Source organism: Leptonychotes weddellii, chromosome 4 (assembly GCF_054177405.1).
Source record: "Leptonychotes weddellii isolate Sample4059 chromosome 4, ASM5417740v2, whole genome shotgun sequence".
Classification (NCBI taxonomy): domain Eukaryota; kingdom Metazoa; phylum Chordata; class Mammalia; order Carnivora; family Phocidae; genus Leptonychotes; species Leptonychotes weddellii.
The window spans coordinates 37,570,995-37,588,808 of record NC_138372.1 but is presented as its reverse complement, the minus strand read 5'-3'; the positions used below and the strand labels follow the sequence as shown (position 1 = coordinate 37,588,808).

The 17,814-nt window shown below is 38.8% G+C and overlaps 1 protein-coding gene across 1 annotated transcript in view; it reads right to left on the bottom strand.

Moving 5' to 3' along the window:
* The window catches only part of OSBPL9 (oxysterol binding protein like 9), a 175,429-nt gene that overhangs the window by 126,653 nt on the left and 30,962 nt on the right, over window positions 1-17,814 (bottom strand). The window contains exon 2 of the mRNA XM_081816910.1: window positions 14,888-14,938. Coding sequence (XP_081673036.1) covers window positions 14,888-14,938 — 51 coding nt within the window. The remainder of the gene's footprint in view (window positions 1-14,887; window positions 14,939-17,814) is intronic.

Here is a 17,814-nt window from a genome sequence, read left to right as displayed (position 1 = left end):
AAACAATTTGCTTTGCTTTTTTTGCTAATATTATTTTGAGATTTGTTCATGTTGAATAAATAAGAAAATACATATATATTTTATACATATACATTTATACATACATATGTATATATTTTTCCATGCTGAGAATTATGTGTATATATTCACACACACAATCCATTTTGAGAATATATATATACATTTTACCTGCTATGTAGTATTCCATTATATAAGTATACCACAATGTATCAGTTCTCCCATGTAGAACATTTAGGTTATTTTTAATTTTTCCTATTCCAATAATTCAGCAATAACTATCACTTTATGTCTCCTGGTAATACTTCTATAAAAAAATGTCAAGCATATGCTCTGAAATGGAATACAGTTCCATTTTTATGTGGAGCAGGCATACCTTCAACTTTACTAAATACTCCAAAATGGCTCTCCTAAGTGGTTATACTGATTTATGTCCCAACACTGTATTGATTCAGTAGAGTTCCTATACCCCCAATCACTAGCCAACGCTAGGTATAATCAGACTTTATAAATCCTTGGCAATGTGACAAAAATACTACCTTGCTGGAGTTTTAATGTGCATTTTCTGGTATCACTGAGAATAAGAACCTGGTCATATTTATTACCATTCTTATTTACTCTTACATGAATTGAGTGTACATATCCTTTGTACATTTTCTTCTGGGGCATTCTTTTGTATTTTGGGGCATTCTTTTTGTCCTTTGATTTGTATGTGTTCTTTGGGTTTTCTTTTTCTCTTTTTTATTCATTTGTAGGATTTCTTTATATATTCTGGTTATTAATCCTTTGCCAGCTTTATGCATTGTAAATACCTTCTCTCCTGTCCATAGGCTGTCTTTCTCTTTAATTGTGGTGTCTTTTGGTTGGTGGTGGTGGTCAAAGGTTTTAAAACCTGAATGTTGTCAAATCTACGAATCTCTTCTATCATGGTTTGTGCTTTAAAACATCCTATTCTGGGGCGTCTGGGTGGCTCAGTCATTAAGCATCTGCCTTCGGCTCAGGTCCTGATCCCGAGGTCCTGGGATCGAGCCCCACGTTGGGCTCCCTGCTCAGTGGGAAGTCTGCTTCTCCCTCTCTCACTCCCCCTGCTTGTGTTCCCTCTCTCGCTAGGTCTCTCTCTGTCAAATAAAAAAATAAAATCTTAAAAAAAAAAAAAAATCCTATTCTGGGGCGCCTGGGTGGCACAGTTGGTTAAGTGTCTGCCTTCAGCTCAGGTCATGATCCCAGGGTCCTGGGATTGAGTCCTGCCAGAAGGGAGCCTGCTTCTCCCTCTCCCCGCTGCTCGTGCTCTCTCTTGCTATCTCTGTCTCTCTCAAATAAATGAAATCTTTTATTTTTTGTTAAAGATTTTATTTATTTATTTGAGAGAGAGAAAGAAAGAGAGAGAGAGCACAAGTCGGGTGGGGGGCAGAGGGAGAAGCAGGCTCTCTGCTGAGTGGGGAGCCTGATGTGGGGCTCAATCCTGGGACTCTGGGATCATGACCTGAGCTGAAGGCAGATGCTTGACTGACTGAGCCACCCAGGCACCGTAAATAAAATCTTTTAAAAAAATAAAACATCCTATTCTGTCTTGACATCATAAAGACATTCTTCTATACATTCTTATTAAGTATGAATTTTCATTTTGTACCTTTAATAACTCTAGAATTTATTTTTGTGTATAGCATGAGGTAGGAAGTAAATTTTATTTTTTCCATATGATCCAGCTTCATTTACTGGGTGACAATGTCTGATTTGCAATGCTGTCATATTCCAAACTTCCATAGATGCGTGGTTCTATTTCTCTTCTATGCCACTGATCAATTTCTCTCCCCTTATACTAACACCGTATCATTTAAATTACCATAGTTTCATAAAAAGCCTTAACATCTGTAATGGCAAGTCCCCCAACTCCTTACTCTTCAAATTTTTCTTGCCTCTTTACCATTTTAAATGACTTTTAGAATCACCTTGTCAAGTTTTTTGATAAGCCTAATTGTGGCTTTGACTGAATCATATGTGTTTATAGATTTAAGGGAAATAAGCATATATATGATGGAGTCTAAAAGTGGGAACAGGGGTGCCTGAGTGGCTCAGTCAGTTAAATGTCTGCCTTCAGCTCAGTGATCCCAGGATCCTGGGATCGAGCCCCGCATCGGGCTCCCTGCTCAGCGGGAAGCCTGCTTCTCCCTCTCCCACTCCCCCTGCTTATGTTCCCTCTCTCGCTGTATCTCTGTCAAATAAAATCTTAAAAAAAAAAAAATTGGGAACAGTATAGAGCTTTTTCAATGCTCAGATCTTCCTTTAGTCTTTCAATGATGTCTTATAGTTTTCCTCCATCAAAGGAGTGCGTTTATCTTGTAAAACATATTCCTAATAACTTACAGTTCTTGCTATACTTTTTAATAAATTTTTCCTAATTGTCTGTGGGTCATATAAGGAACACTTATGTTTTCTGCGTATTTATTTCGTATCCAAAAATTTTGCTGAAGGTTAGTCATTTGAATAGTTTTTCTGTAGATTCTTGTGAATTTTTTTCTAAAGATTTATTTATTTGAGAGAGAAAGCATGCGTGAGAGGATGAGCAGGAGGAAGGGCAGAAAGAGAGGGAGAGAATCCTCAAGCAGACTCCCTATTGAGCCCTACTGGTCGATCCGAAGACCCAGAGATCATGACCTGAGCCAAAGAGTTGGACACTCAGCTTACTGAGCCACCTAGGTGCCCTGTGATTTTTTTTTTTTTTATGTAGACATTATACCTGCAAATACCAATAATGTTTATTCTTCCCTTCCAGTCCTTTTTCTTTGAATTATTTTGTTTCTTATTCTTGTGGTACACGTTTGCCAGGACCTATAGTACAGTTACAGAAACATCATTTGCAAATACTAATTTTGATTCTTCCTTCCAAGACTTCATTTTCCCTATCTTTTGTCTTACAGCATTCACTAAGACCTCCAGAGTACAATATTTAAAGATGCAGCAAAAACAGCCACCTCTGTTTACTGTGGATTTTAAAGAGAATGCTTCTATTTTTTCACTATTAAATACACTGGTAGCATTGTAGCAAATACCCCTTATCAGGTTAAGACTATTCTATTCCTAGTTTGCTTGATCTTAAAGGCATGTTTCATTTTAGTCACTGCTTCTTCTGCATTTATTCAAATGGTCATGTAGTTTTTCTTCTTTTGATCTATTAATATGGTAAATAACTTTAACTTTAAAATTAGCATCCTAGTATTCCCAGAATAAATTCCATTTGGTCATAATACCTTTTGTTTATACATTACTGGGTATGGTTTGCTGTATTTTGTTTAGGATTTTGACATCTATATATTTTTTTTAAGATTTTATTTGAGAGAGCGAGCAAGCAGGACAGGGCACAAGTGGGGAGGTGGGGGCAGAGGGAGAGGGAGAAGCAGACTCCCCTGCTGAGCAGGGAGCCCAATGTGGGGCTCAATCCCAGGACCCTGGGATCATGACCTGAGCCGAAGGCAGACACCCAACCGACTAAGCCACCCAGGCACCCCTTGACATCTACATTTAATAAAGGACTCTGGTCTAAAAATTTCCTTTATTTTCTTGTTACTTTATTACCTTTTTCTAATATTTTAAATTTATTTTATATTAACTTTAGATCATAAATCATAGACTGCCTTAGATGCAGTTTTAAGATGTGGTCCCTTATTATTCAGGTTTAAATATTTCATAATTTCCATTATGATTTCTACATTCACCAATGAATTATTTAGAAGTATGTGTGTAAGGCAGCGAGTGGCTACTGTTTTGTTAAGGGATTTCTCATTTATTCCACTGTTGTTAAAGAATGTTATCTATGTGATACTGGGTTTTTATTCTCTTTTTCTGTAAAAATTTAAATTTTCTTCTTCTTAAAGTCTATTAGGTCTCATATTAATACTGTTTCCAAGCTTTCTTTTGGCTAACATTTCATCACCTTATTTTTAATTTATAATTATATTATACACATTCAGAAAATAAAACAAAATGATATCTATGTACCAATCACAGAGATTAAGCAGAAGTTTACATCTTGCCCAAAGGAGGTTATTTTCAGTGTTAAATTCATAGAGAAGAGATGATGCTTACAAAAAAGCTACTGAATTTACAAAAAAGGCAGATATCAATAGAGTGATTTTTCATAATGAAATGACAAAACAATAGAAGTTCTTAGAGGATGCAGATCTAAGGGGACAAAAGTGAAGACATTCTTTTTTCTTTAAGATTTAATTTTTTTTTTTTTAAAGATTTTATTTGACAGAGAGAGACACAGTGAGAGAGGGAACGCAAGCAGGGGGAGTGGGAGAGGGAGAAGCAGGCTTCCCACAGAGCAGGGAGCCCGATGCAGGGCTCCATCCCAGGACCCTGGGATCATGACCTGAGCCGAAGGCAGACGCTTAACGACTGAGCCACCCAGGCGCCCCTTTAAGATTTAATTTTAAGTAATCTCTATATCCAGCATGGGGCTCAAACTCAAAAGCCCTCTAACAACTGAGCCAGCCAGGTACCCCCAAAAGTGAAGACATTCTTGAACTTACACATTAACCTAAAAATAATACCTTTTTGCATCCATTCTAAGATGACAATGATTGTAAGATGAATCCCAAAGCCTGAGATGTTAACATTTGAAAAAATAATGTACAGTCAAGGAAATAAGGCACTATCAGAAAGTCAGTGCTAAAACTATTAATAATCCACGATGATACACTGCTGATCTCTCTTGTGATGGACTAAAAGAGAACAGATGACATATCCCTTGGGGAATCAGTCAACTCTGATGAACAGCACAACTGGTAGACAGAGAACTCATTTCACTGGGCTGGGTAAAAATTGTTACTTGAAGTCACATATAGATTAACAGTTTTCAAAAACTCACAATACATTTAACACAAAAACTTTGTTGAGTGGGCGCCTGGGTGGCTCAGTTGGTTAAGCGACTGCCTTCGGCTCAGGTCATGATCCTGGAGTCCCGGGATCGAGTCCCGCATCGGGCTCCCTGCTCGGCAGGGAGTCTGCTTCTCCCTCTGGCCCTCCCCCCTCTCATGTGCTCTCTCTCATTCTCTCTCTCTCAAATAAATAAAATCTTTAAAAAAAAAACAAAAACAAAACAAAAAAAACTTTGTTGAGTATAATTCACCTTACTTTGGTGATTCAATTCCTAAGGCCCTGTAGAATTCTTCTGAATCTGAGATTCATTTTATCAATCACAACAGTAACTACCATTCATTAAGAACCTAAGTCCCGTGGCGCCTGGGTGGCTCAGTCGTTAAATGTCTGCCTTCGGCTTGGGTCGTGATCCCAGAGTCCTGGGATCGAGCCCTGCGTCGGGCTCCCTGCTCGGCGGGAAGCCTGCTTCTCCCTCTCCCACTCCCCCTGCTTGTGTTCCCTCTCTCACTGTGTCTCTCTGTCAAATAAATAAAATCTTTAAAAAAAAAAAAAAAAAGAACCTAAGTCCCAAACACTGTGTTGGAATACTTTTTATTATATCAATTAATTTGATATTCATAATTCTATGAGTAAATAATATGATGCCCGTTCCAGAAAATAGGACTCAGAGCTAAACAGATGAGTTGCCTGAAGACACAAAGCTAGTAAGTGGCAGAATCTGGACTTGAATTCCATTTCATATATGGCTTGCTCTTTGTCTATATTACACATTGTTACTTCTCCCTTTTGCAGATTTTTCCTAGAAATGTCAATATTTTGCTTTTAGCTAGTATGGGGGGGCAGAGGGGTGGACTCAAACCCAAGTCTCAACCATTTTACTTTTCCATCAAGGCGAGGGCACCACCTAGCGGCATACACTTTACCACCAATATAGTCAAAGACCATAAAAATATGGGAAGGAAATGGTTTTCACTGTTCTGCTTTCCTCCACTGGTTTGACACTACCTTGTAACAAGGTGGAGTGTCTGCCATTAGCTCTTATAAATCAAAAATAATAGAGAAGTCTGGTAACACTAAAGATTGAAGAAGAGTTTTGGAACAAGACAGACACAAGTTCAATCCCAGATTCAATATTTACTTTGTGACCTTGGTAAATTACTAAAAGTAGCTTGAGTCTTTCTCCTCCTAACACCATTTACCTGACAGGATTATCATGGAAATAATGTGAAAATCATCCAGCACAGTGCTTGATCCAAAGAGCTTCCTCAATAACTACTGGTTCCTTTCCCTATTTTCCGTTTATGTAGCTTAAAACCACATATGTGTTCTGCTTTGTTTTTGTTTTGTTTTGTTTTTTAAGATTTTATTTATTTATTTGACAGAGAGAGACACAGCAAGAGAGGGAACACAAGCAGGGGGAGGAAGAATGGGAGAAGCAGACTTCCCGCTGAGTAGGGAGGCCGATGCGGGGCTCGATCCCAGGACCCTGGGATCATGACCTGAGCCTAAGGCAGACGCTTAACGACTGAGCCACACAGGCACCCCTGTTTTTGTTTGTTTTTAATTTTAAGTAGGCTCCACACCCAGTGTGGGGCTTGAACTCACAACCCTGAGATCAAGAGTTGCATGTTCTACCAACTGAACCAGCCAGGTGCCCCTTGCTTTTTCTAGAAATCATACCACACCACTGGCTCATACTGTGTTTAAGATAACTTCCATATTCTTTTGTATGTAAACTATAAGAAAGGCAAATTCCACAACATATATTATTTTTATAAATATACAAAATCAACAATAAGCATTTTTTTATATCTACTTAACTACGTACCTGGCACTGTGACAGTGGATGGGAACTCACTATCTGAGTGGGGGGGGAAATATAACATGTAATACCATGCAGTAAGTGCTTTCATGGACATAAGTGGCAAATGTTATGAAACGACAGAGGAGGACAAAGTCTGTTAGAAGGATGTGGATCAGAAATGCTACACAGAAGAAGGAACATTTAAAAAGTCTCTAGAAAATGAGCTCACCAGGTAAGGGCGCAGAATTTCTAAAAATATAAAATATATCAGGATATCAGAAGCAATGAGGAATGAAGAAACACAGTGAGGGAACACAAAGAAGTATAGTGTGGTTGGAATACAGTCTGGGATGGATGAAGAAGTGGGGAGAGATTTGTGGCACAAGTCAATGATAGCTCATTAAGCTCACCTGGAATCTAGATGATAAATGCATTATCTATCACCATCATCATCATCCACAGCAGTTATCATTTATTAGATATGTACTATGTGCCAAACCCTGTACATACATAATTGCTAAGCCTCACAACAACCCTGCAAGTTACAGGTTATCTTCACAGAGGTTAAGAAATTTGCCCAATGGCACAGAATCAGTAAGGGGTAGAGCTGAGTGAGATTCAACCCCAGGTCTCTGATTCTTTTCTACTACACTGGTGGTTCCAAACTTGACTGCACAACAAAATCACAAAACAAAATGTTTTTAAAAATAGGTTCCAGACCCTAATCTAAAACAATGTATCTAGAGAGTAGGACCTTGGAACCTAATTACAAACAAACTCTCCAACTGATACATAAATAGGAAACCAAATGGCAGTCCAACTTTTTGAAAATACCACAAAGACTCTTAAAACAGACACACATAGACACACAATCCTCACAAAATTTTGCAAGGGTATTATAATCCCCACTTTAAAGAGAAAACTCAAACTCAGGAAGCTTACAGAAAACTTCCCTCTTCCAGTCAACAAGGGCAAAAATAAGATTCAAACACAGGTATATCTGGGTCTTCTCTGTCATGCTGTGTGGTAAACAGAATTCTAAAAAAAAAGACCCTAAACGACCCTTGCCCCTATATAATTTCTTCCCCTTTCAGTGTGGGTGGAAACCTATGAATATGATGAGATATCTCTGAAGTGATTATATTACAGAATGTGTTATCACTGGAGTGATTATGGCAAAAGGGAGATTATCTGGTGGGTGTAACCTAATCCCAGGAGGCCTTTTAAAAGCAGTGTTTTCTGCAGCTGGTAGCAGAATGGGAAGTTAGAGAAATTCAAAACACTGGAAGGATTCAATGCATCTGCCCTGCTGCCTTGAAGAGGAGAGGCGTTACATGACAAAGAATATATGCAGCTTTTAGAAGCTGAGAGAAGAACCCAGCTGACAGCTAGCAAGAAAACAAAAACCTCAGTCCTACAGTCACAAGGAAATGAATTCTGCCAATAACTTAAATGACTTTGGAACAGATTCTCCCTTAGATTCTTCATCAGAGTCTCCAGATAAGAGCCCAGCCAAGTCAATACCTTGATTTCAGCCTTGTGAGACCTTAAGCAGAGAATGCTTTTGAAATATCTGGTCTAAAGAACTGTGAGATAATGAACAGGTAAAGAAAGGGTCCTGGGACTGAGCCCTGCATCAGGGTCCCTGCTCAGTAGGGAGCCTGCTTCTCCCTCTCCTCCCCATTCGGGCTCTCTCTCTCTATCTCTGTCACCATCTCTATCTCTCTCTCTGTCATATAAATAAATAAAATCTTAAAAAAAAAAGAAAGAAAAGAAAGGAAAAAATAGTGCTTTAAATGTAACAATGAAACACTGGCCCAAACCTAGATTGAATTCAACCGAAGAGCTGTCTCAATACACTCTGCCAAAGTCTCACTATTTAGCTATCTCAAGCCAAGAAGCAGTTAATACCAGACTGAGTGGTGACTAAGATCAGTAACAAATGCTTAGAAAAGCAATAAAACCAAGACGACAAAAGAGAAACCAATGGAAGGAAAAAAAAAAACAAAACAGTAAACAAAGTTGAATTTTAAAAATCTATATGCTATCACATATACATCATCTGCTCAAAATAAGCCTGTCTCATTTCGATCCTTCAAATTCACCAGACTAAAAGTCAAGGAGGCTTACCTGCTTATATTAAAGCATCAGCCTTACAGGCAGACATCTAATTTAACACACACATCTAAGAGCCTCCTGGAACACTCGCCAAGGATAGAAACTGGTGGATGCCATTTTCACATTCTCCCTTTGCTATGCTCCAGAGCACTAATATCTCTCGGAAGGAAGCTTTTACAAGTGTCTGCTGCCCCAATTTTGGGGGCTACTGCCTAGGAGATGCCTCTTGATCTGGAGGCCAGGGGAGCTTTCATTCCTGGTCCCATGGGACTGTAATGATCAGTGTCACCCAGAAATGAGATTATATTCGTCTGGTGCCCTGATTTTTGCAACTGCTACCAGGGGACCCCTCTATATCACCTGGCTTTGGTGACCAGTGGGGCTTACTTACACTTGTGGGTCCCACGGTCTGTAACCAACAGAGAAAAAAATTCTTCCTTTTTTAAATTAAAGATTTCATTTATTTATTTTAGAGAGTGAGTGGTTTTTACACCTAGAGGCCCAAATTTTCTGGCTACTGCCCAGAGGATGTCTTTACTCACCCGGCTCTGGTGGCCAGGGTGGGCTGCATTGCTGGGTTCCACAAGACTGTGGTAGGCTACGACTACACAAACAGCAGACTGATTCACATTCCCCAATCTTTCTGTGAAGAGGGCCCCTTAGCTTGTCTGGTTAGCTTTGGCTTGAGGGGCAGGCTTCACATCTGGCACATATTTAGTGACCTATGGAGTTGCTCTAAGGGAACACAGGCTGTGGACACCATCTTGGCCCTCTTCCTTGCTCCAGCTTCTGGTATCACCCAAAAAAGAGCTCTTACACACATCTGCAGCCCCAATTTCTGCGTGACTGCCATCCAGGGGACACTTCCAGATGGCCTGGCTCTGATGGCCAGTGGGGCTGACATTTGCAGTCCCACAAGACTGCATATAATTGCATACATTTAAAAGCTGATGCCCCAGGGTCTGGCTTCCAGTTAGTTTGAATCTAGGTGCTGAGATCCTCCCGTTTGGGACACTGACAGGTCTTGGCACATCCTCAACTACAGAAAAAAAAAACCCTGGATACAGAGACAAGTAATTTACCTGATTAAGAGTTCAAATCAATGGTCATAAAGATGCTCACCAAACTGGGAAGAAGTTTAGGTAAACACAGTGAGAACTTAAATAGAAAATATAAAAAAGTACCAAATAGAAGTCACAGAACTGAAGAATACAATAACTGAACTGAAAAATACACTAAAGGGTTCAACAGCAGACTAGATGAAGCAGAAGAAAAGATTAGTCAACTCAAAGACAAGGCAGTGGAACTCACCCAATCAGAACAGCAAAAGGAAAAAAAGAATGAAGAAAGTGAAGACAGCTTAAGGGACTAATGAGACAACATCAAAAAACTAACATTCACATCATGGGGCTCCCAGAAAAAAAGAGAGAAAGGGGCAGTAATCTTATTTGAAGAAATAATGGGTGAAAATTTCCCTTACCCGGGGAAGGAAACACACATCCATGTCCAGAAAGTACAGAGAATCCTAAGTAAGAGGAACCCAAAGAGATCCACACCAAAACACATTATAATTAAAATGTCAGAAGTTAGGGGAACCTGGGTGGCTCAGCCAGTTAAGCATCTACCTTCAGCTCATGATCTCAGGGTCCTGGGATCAAGCTGCGCGTCCAGCTCCCTGGTCAGCAGAGAGCCTGCTTCTCCCTTTCCCTCTGCCCCTCCCCCCTGCTCATGCATGCTCTCTCTCTCTCTAATAAATAAAATATTTTTAAAAGGGGGGGGATAGGGGCTGTTTGCCAGGAGGAGAGACCACGTGATTAGAGAGCTGGAACTTTTAGTCCTCCCCACCTCTAACCACAGGTGAGGAAAGAGAGGTTGGAGGCTGAATCAGCTAATTGCCAAAGACTTAGTCAATCTTGACTATGCACTGAAGCTTCCATATAAAACCCAAAAGGACTGGGTTCAGAGAGGTTCCAGGTTAGTGAATACATGGAGATGGTGGGGGAAGGGGAGAGTGGCATGCATAGAGAGGGCATGGAAGTTCCATACCCTTTCCCCCAATCTTGTTTTATAGCTCTTCATCTGGCTGTTGATTCACATCCTTTATCATATCCTTTAGTAAATTGGTAAACATGCTTCCCTGAGTTCTGTGAGTTGCTCTAGCAAATTAACCAAACTTAAAGAGGAGGCTGTTAGAACCTCCAATTTGTAGCTGGTCAGTCAGAACACAGGTAATAGCCTGGGGCTTACAACTGGTGTCTGAAGTAAGGGGTGGAGAGCAGGCTTGTAGAACTGAACCCTTAACCTGTGGTGATTTTTCAAACACATCAATCAATTAAATGGAATAGAGAGCCCAGAAATAAACCCACACATATATGGTCAGTTAATTTACGACAAAGGAGCCAAGAACATACAATGAGAAAAGAACAATCTCTTCAACAAATGGTGCTGGGAAAACTGGACAACCAAATGCAAAAGAATGAAAGTAGACCATTATCTTACACCATACCCAAAAATTAACTCAAAATGGATTAAAGACGGGGCTCCTGGGTGGCTCAGTTGTTAAGCGTCTGCCTTCGGCTGAGGTCTTGGTCCCAGGGTCCTGGGATCGAGGCCTGCATCAGGCTCCCTGCTCCGCAAGAAGGCTGCTTCTCCCTCTCCCACTCCCTCTGCTTGTGTTCCCTCTCTGGCTGTGTCTCTCTCTGTCAAATAAATAAATAAAATCTTTAAAAAAAAAATGGATTAAAGACTTGAACACAAGACCTGAAACCATAAAACTCAGAGAAAACATAAGCGGTAAGTTCCTTTACCTTATTCTGACTCCAAAAGCAAAGGCAACAAAAGCAAAAATAAACAAGTGGGATAACATCAAACTAAAATCTTCTGCATAGCAAAGGAAATCATCAACAAAATGAGAAGGCAACTTATTGAACAGAGGAAAGTATCTACAAATCACATATCCAATAAGGTTAATATCCAAAATATATAAAGAACTCACACACTCAATAGCAAAAAACCCAAACAACCCAATTTAAAAATGGGCAGAAGATCAGACAGACATTTTTCAAATGGAGCCATACAGATAGATGGCCAATAGGCACAGGAGAAGATGTTCAACATCACTAATTATCAGGGAAATGCAAATCAAAACCATGAGATAGCACCTCACACCTTAAAAAGACAAGAAATAAGTGTTGGAGACAATGTGGAGAAAAGGAAATCTTGTACACTGTTGGTGAGAATAAATGTAAACTGGTGCAGCCACTATGGAAAACAGTATGGAGGTTCCTCAAAAAATTAAATAGACTACCATATATATGATCCAGCTATTCCACTTCTGGGTATTTATTCAAAGAAAAACAAATGAGGGCGCCTGGGTGGCTCAGTTGGTTAAGTGACTGCCTTCGGCTCAGGTCATGATCCTGGAGTCCCTGGATCAAGTCCCGCATCGGGCTCCCTGCTCAGCGGGGAGTCTGCTTCTCCCTCTGACCCTCCCGACCCTCCCCCCTCTCATGCTCTCTGTCTCTCTCTCTCAAATAAATAAATAAAATCTTTAAAAAAAAAAAAAAGAAAGAAAAACAAATGAACAAACAAAACTCATGGATACAGAGAACAGACTGGTCATCAAAGTGGAAGGGGGATGGAAGGTACAAAATGGGTGAAGGAAGTCAACTGTATGGTGATGAACGGTAACTAGAATTACTGTGGTCACTTTGTAGTGTATACAAATACCAAATTATGGGCTCCTGGGTGGCTCAGTCGTTAAGCGTCTGCCTTTGGCTTGGGTCACGGTCCCAGGGTCCTGGGATCAAGTCCCGTATCGGGCTCCCTGCTCCACGGGAAGCCTGCTTCTCCCTCTCCCACTCCCCCTGCTTGTGTTCCTGCTCTCGCTGTCTCTCTGTCAAATAAATAAATAAAATCTTTAAAAAACAAAACAAACAAAAAATTATATCATACACCTGAAACTAATATAATGATATATACCAATTTTACCTTAATAAAAAAAAAAAAGAAAGAAAATTAAGGTAAACTTCATAATCGTTTTTATGAATCAACTAAAAAAAAAAAAAAAGCCCAAGAAATAACAAGTGTTAGTGAGGATGTGGAAAAAAGGCAACTCTCATGCAGTATTGGTAGAAATGTGAATTGGTGTGGCTGCTACAGAAACACAATGTGGCGGTCCCTCCAAAATAAAAGAAAATACCATACGACCCAGCAATTATACTTGTACATAGTTATCTGAAGACGATGAAAACACTAATTCAAGAAGATACATGCACCCCCATGTTCACTGCAGCATTTTTTACAATAGCAAAGATATGGAAACTACTTAAGTGTCCAATGATGGATGAATGGATAAAGAAATTGTATTATATATACTTCTTTATATATCTGTGTATACACACACACACACACCAGATTATTATTCAGCCATAAAAATAAATGAAATTGGGTCATTTGTGACAACATGAATAGACCGTGAGGCCATTGTGCTAAGTGAAATAAGTCAGAGAAAGACAAATACTGTCTAATCTCTAAAACAACAACAACAACAACAGAAAAAAACCCACTCTGTATCAGAGAACAGATTGGTAGTTGCCAGAAGCTGGGGATAGGGTAGGAGAAATGTTCACTGTTTTGGGTTTTTTTTTAGTTTCAATAAATTGGAAAAAAAAAAAAGAATTTGGTTTCTTTCTCAGTTATTTCCCATTTCTGCCAATTAATTACTGTTAATAAAGGCAATAATATGTTTACCAAATATATTCACATCTTCAAAAGTAAACATGCAGAAAAAAGATGGCGGAATGAAAATAACAGGAGCCAGAAGAAGACAAGACTACTAGAAGCTGATCTACCTAATTATGATAAAGGTAGACTCATCTTTAGATATAATGGAGTACTAGAAATTGTACCCCAAACCATGTACTTTTTCTTAGCTTTAGCAATTTGGTCAATGATGGAAACTGAACAAGCAATTAAAAGCAGTGTGAAGCTATAAGCCTGCACTGTCCAGTGAGCCACTATTAGCCTTACATGGTTACTGGGCACCTGATGTACAGCCAGTCTGAACTGAGATATGCCGTAAGTATAAAAGACACAATGGATTTTGAAGACTTAATATAAAAAAAATAATGTATGGCGCCTGGGTGGCTCAGTCGGTTAAGCGTCTGCCTTCAGCTGAGGTCATGATCCCAGCGTCCTGGGATCGAGTCCCACACTGGCTCCCTGCTCAGCAAGGAGCCTGCTTCTCCCTCTCCCACTCCCCCTGCTTGTGCTCTCTCTCTCAAATAAATAAATAAATAAATAAGTAAAATATCTCATTAATAATTGTTTACTGATTACATGTTGAAATAATAATATTCTGGATATACTGGCCTAAACAAAATATATTAAAATTAACTTAACCTGTTTCTTTTTCCTTTTTATTTATTTTTAAATATTTTATTTATTTATTTGAGAGAGCACGAGACAGAGCATGAGAGGGGAAAGGGTCAGAGGGAGAAGCAGACTCCCCGCTGAGCAGGGATGCCGATGCGGAACTCGATCCCAGGACGCTGGGATCCTGACCTGAGCCGAAGGCAGTCGCTTAACCACTTGAGCCACCCAGACGCCCCTCTTTTTTTCCTTTTTAAATGTGGCTACAACAAAATTTTAAATTACATATGTGGCTCACATTATATTTCTATTGGACATCACTGCTACATAGACCCTTATTAAATAGTGTTGAATAGGAAAAACAAAGCAACTATAAAGTAGGGATTTTTCAGAGTTATTTCTACTGTTTGCTCTATTACCAACACTGTAACTCATTTAATTGCTAGCCCTGGTCCCTGACTGTAAAATAGAGGTTAAAGGAAAAAATCAGTAGCTGCATTAAGTCATGGATACATTAAAACATTGACTAAAAGAACAGAGTTCTAGTCCTGGTTCCGGCACTGGCTAGCAGTTACGATGGAAAAATCGTTTTTTTCTGAGCCTTGGTTGCCTGTCCCAACAATTAATTGAGAAAACTAAATTTAGATCTCTATGATTCCATCAAAATTGGTTTTCATAAAAATGAATACTCACCCTGAGTCTAACACATCCTCTGCGAGAGCCTCTCATCATTTTGTCCTTGGACTAAAAGAAAACAAAAACATTCAATGAATAAAAAATTAACAGACTATTTTTAGAATCATCTGCGGATAAAGAAAGAAAAATTATAGTAATATTCCCCATTCTTCATCCATATCCCCAATCCCTCTCCAACTCCCCAAAATCACTTAAAGCTAGGAATTAGCAGTTTCAAATGAATATGTTTTAAAATTTTTTTTTTTTTTAAAGACTTTATTTATTTGAGAGAGAGAGAATGAGAGAGAGCACATGAGAGGGGGGAGGGTCGGAGGGAGAAGCAGACTCCCTGCAGAGCAGGGAGCCCGATGCGGGACTCGATCCAGGGACTCCAGGATCATGACCTGAGCCGAAGGCAGTCGCTCCACCAACTGAGCCACCCAGGCGCCCTCAAATGAATATGTTTTAAACTGGTGGTGTGGATGTTGGTGGAAATGTAAATTAGTGCAGCCACTATGGAAAACAGGAGGTTCCTCAAAAAATTAAAAATATAAATACCATACAATCCAGTAATTCCACTTCTAGGTATTTTCCCAAAGAAAATGAAAACACTAATTAGAAAAGATACATGCATCCCTATGTTTATTGCATTATGTACAATAGCCAAGAAATGGAACCAGGCTAAGTGTACACCAACAGATGAATGGGTAAAGAAGATACAGTGTGTGTGTATACACACACATATACACAATGGAATACTACCATAACAAAGAATGAAATCTTGCCATTTGTGACAACATGGATGGACCTAGGGGGTATTATGCTAAGTGAAATAAGTCAGACAGAGAAAGACAAAATACCCTATGATTTCATTTATATGTGGAATCTAAAAAATAAAACAAACAGAAACAGACTCATAAATACAGAGAACTAGTAGTTGCCAGAGGGGAAGAGGTTGGGGGGATAGAAAAAATAGGTGAAGGGGATTAAAAGGTATAAACTTCCAGTTATAAAATAAATAAGTCATGGCGATGAAAAGTACAGCATAGAGAACATAGTGAATAATACTGGAATAACTTTGTATGGTAACAGATGGTAACTATACTTATTGTGATGAGCACTGAGGTGTGTATATAAATGTTGAATCACTATGTTGTACACCTGAAACTAATACTGAATATCAACTATAAAAAAATAAAATGAAAACCTTTTATAGTCTATACAAATAAACCTAATCACAGAATTTTTGTGCCTTTAATATAGTATATATTACACTAATTTTAATTCCTTCTCATGCCCCTTAACTCTAGCTCAGTGTTTCTTTCTTTTTTTTTTTTTTAAAGATTTATTTATTTCAGAGAGAGCAAGAGCAAAAGTTGGGGGGGCAGAGGGAGAGGGAGAAGCAGACCCCCTGCTGAGCAGGGAGCCCCATGCAGAACTCGATCCCAGGACCCTAGGATCATGACCCGGGCCAAAGGCAGATGCTTAATGACTGAGCCACCCAGGCGCCCAAGTTCAGTGTTTCTCCTATTTTAGAGAGTTTGAGAATTACCTAGAGGGCTAAGAATCACCCAGAAGTTAAAGATTCACTCCCAGATGATTATGACTCAGGCAGATGGAGGACCACATTTTGAGAAACACTGCTTTATCTCTTTTCAATTCCCCAAATGCATCACATTTTTTTGCCTCTGAGATTTCTCATCCAATGTTCCTCAGCTTGGAATGCCCTTGACCCTGATTTTCTGCCGTGCTATCACTCATCAACACCTTATCTTACCTGTGAGTTGGATTCCCATTCTTCTCCCAGATCTCCTGTATGTTCCTGTCATGGCATGTACCATCTTGTGCTATAATGACCAGTTTACTTGTCTAACTCACCCACAACACTGCACATTCCCTAGGGAGCAGGAATTCTATCTGACTTACGCTTCAGAACAGTGTCTGGCACACATTAGATGCTCAAAAAATATTTACTAATAAAATGTTGCTTACCCTGTAAGTCTCCCTTACTGGACGGGGCTGAACAAAGGCTATGTTCTGCATAATAAGCCTTATGTTGATATTCAGTAAATAGTCCTAAAATTAAATTTAGTCTTGTGTAATAAAGTGAATCCTCAAATATAATCAAAGTTTTAAAAATATTTAATGCCTCAACAACTGATATTTTTCTGTACTCCCCTATGCAAGAAAGAAGTAAAATAAGCCAATATCATGAAATTATGTTTTAAAGAAAACTGTCCCACTTTAAGCCACGAATGCCCTCCATCCACTGTACTAAGTCACAGGCAAACTTCCAATTATGACTATACAGGATTTAATGCACAGCATTTTTTATAATTAACAATACTATATTATATAATTGAAAGTTACTAACAGAGATCTTAAAAGTCCTCACCGTAAAAGAAAAAAAAAGGTTAACTATGGGAGGTAATGGATTATGTTAACTAACCTTACTGTGGTTATCATTTTGCAATATATACGTATATCAAATCATCACACTGTATACCTTAAACTTATACAATGATATAATCAATTATATCTCAATAAAACTGGAAAAAAATAAATATTTCTTAGGGATATTTGTATGTCTGTATATAAAGATCTGCCTTACCCCTTTCATTGCCTGCAGTACGTTCTATGAACACAGCTTATGCCATTTTTCATTGATTCTAAACTTATAAATGTAACAATATTACAATGATAAATCAAAGTTGATTCTTAAAAAAAGTACCAAGCCATACGAATTCATGTTCAAAAATGATTATTTTAAAAAAATTATTAAGGGACAGAAGACAGTCGTCTTTATTCCACTTAACATACAAAGATTCATACATTTTGTTAAAAAATTCTCACTACCAAGCACAGTCGTAAGAGTTCTTTACTAACAATACAGTTAGCAAAAACACAGTTAACAAAAACATTCTCTAAGCATTTAATAGCCCTTT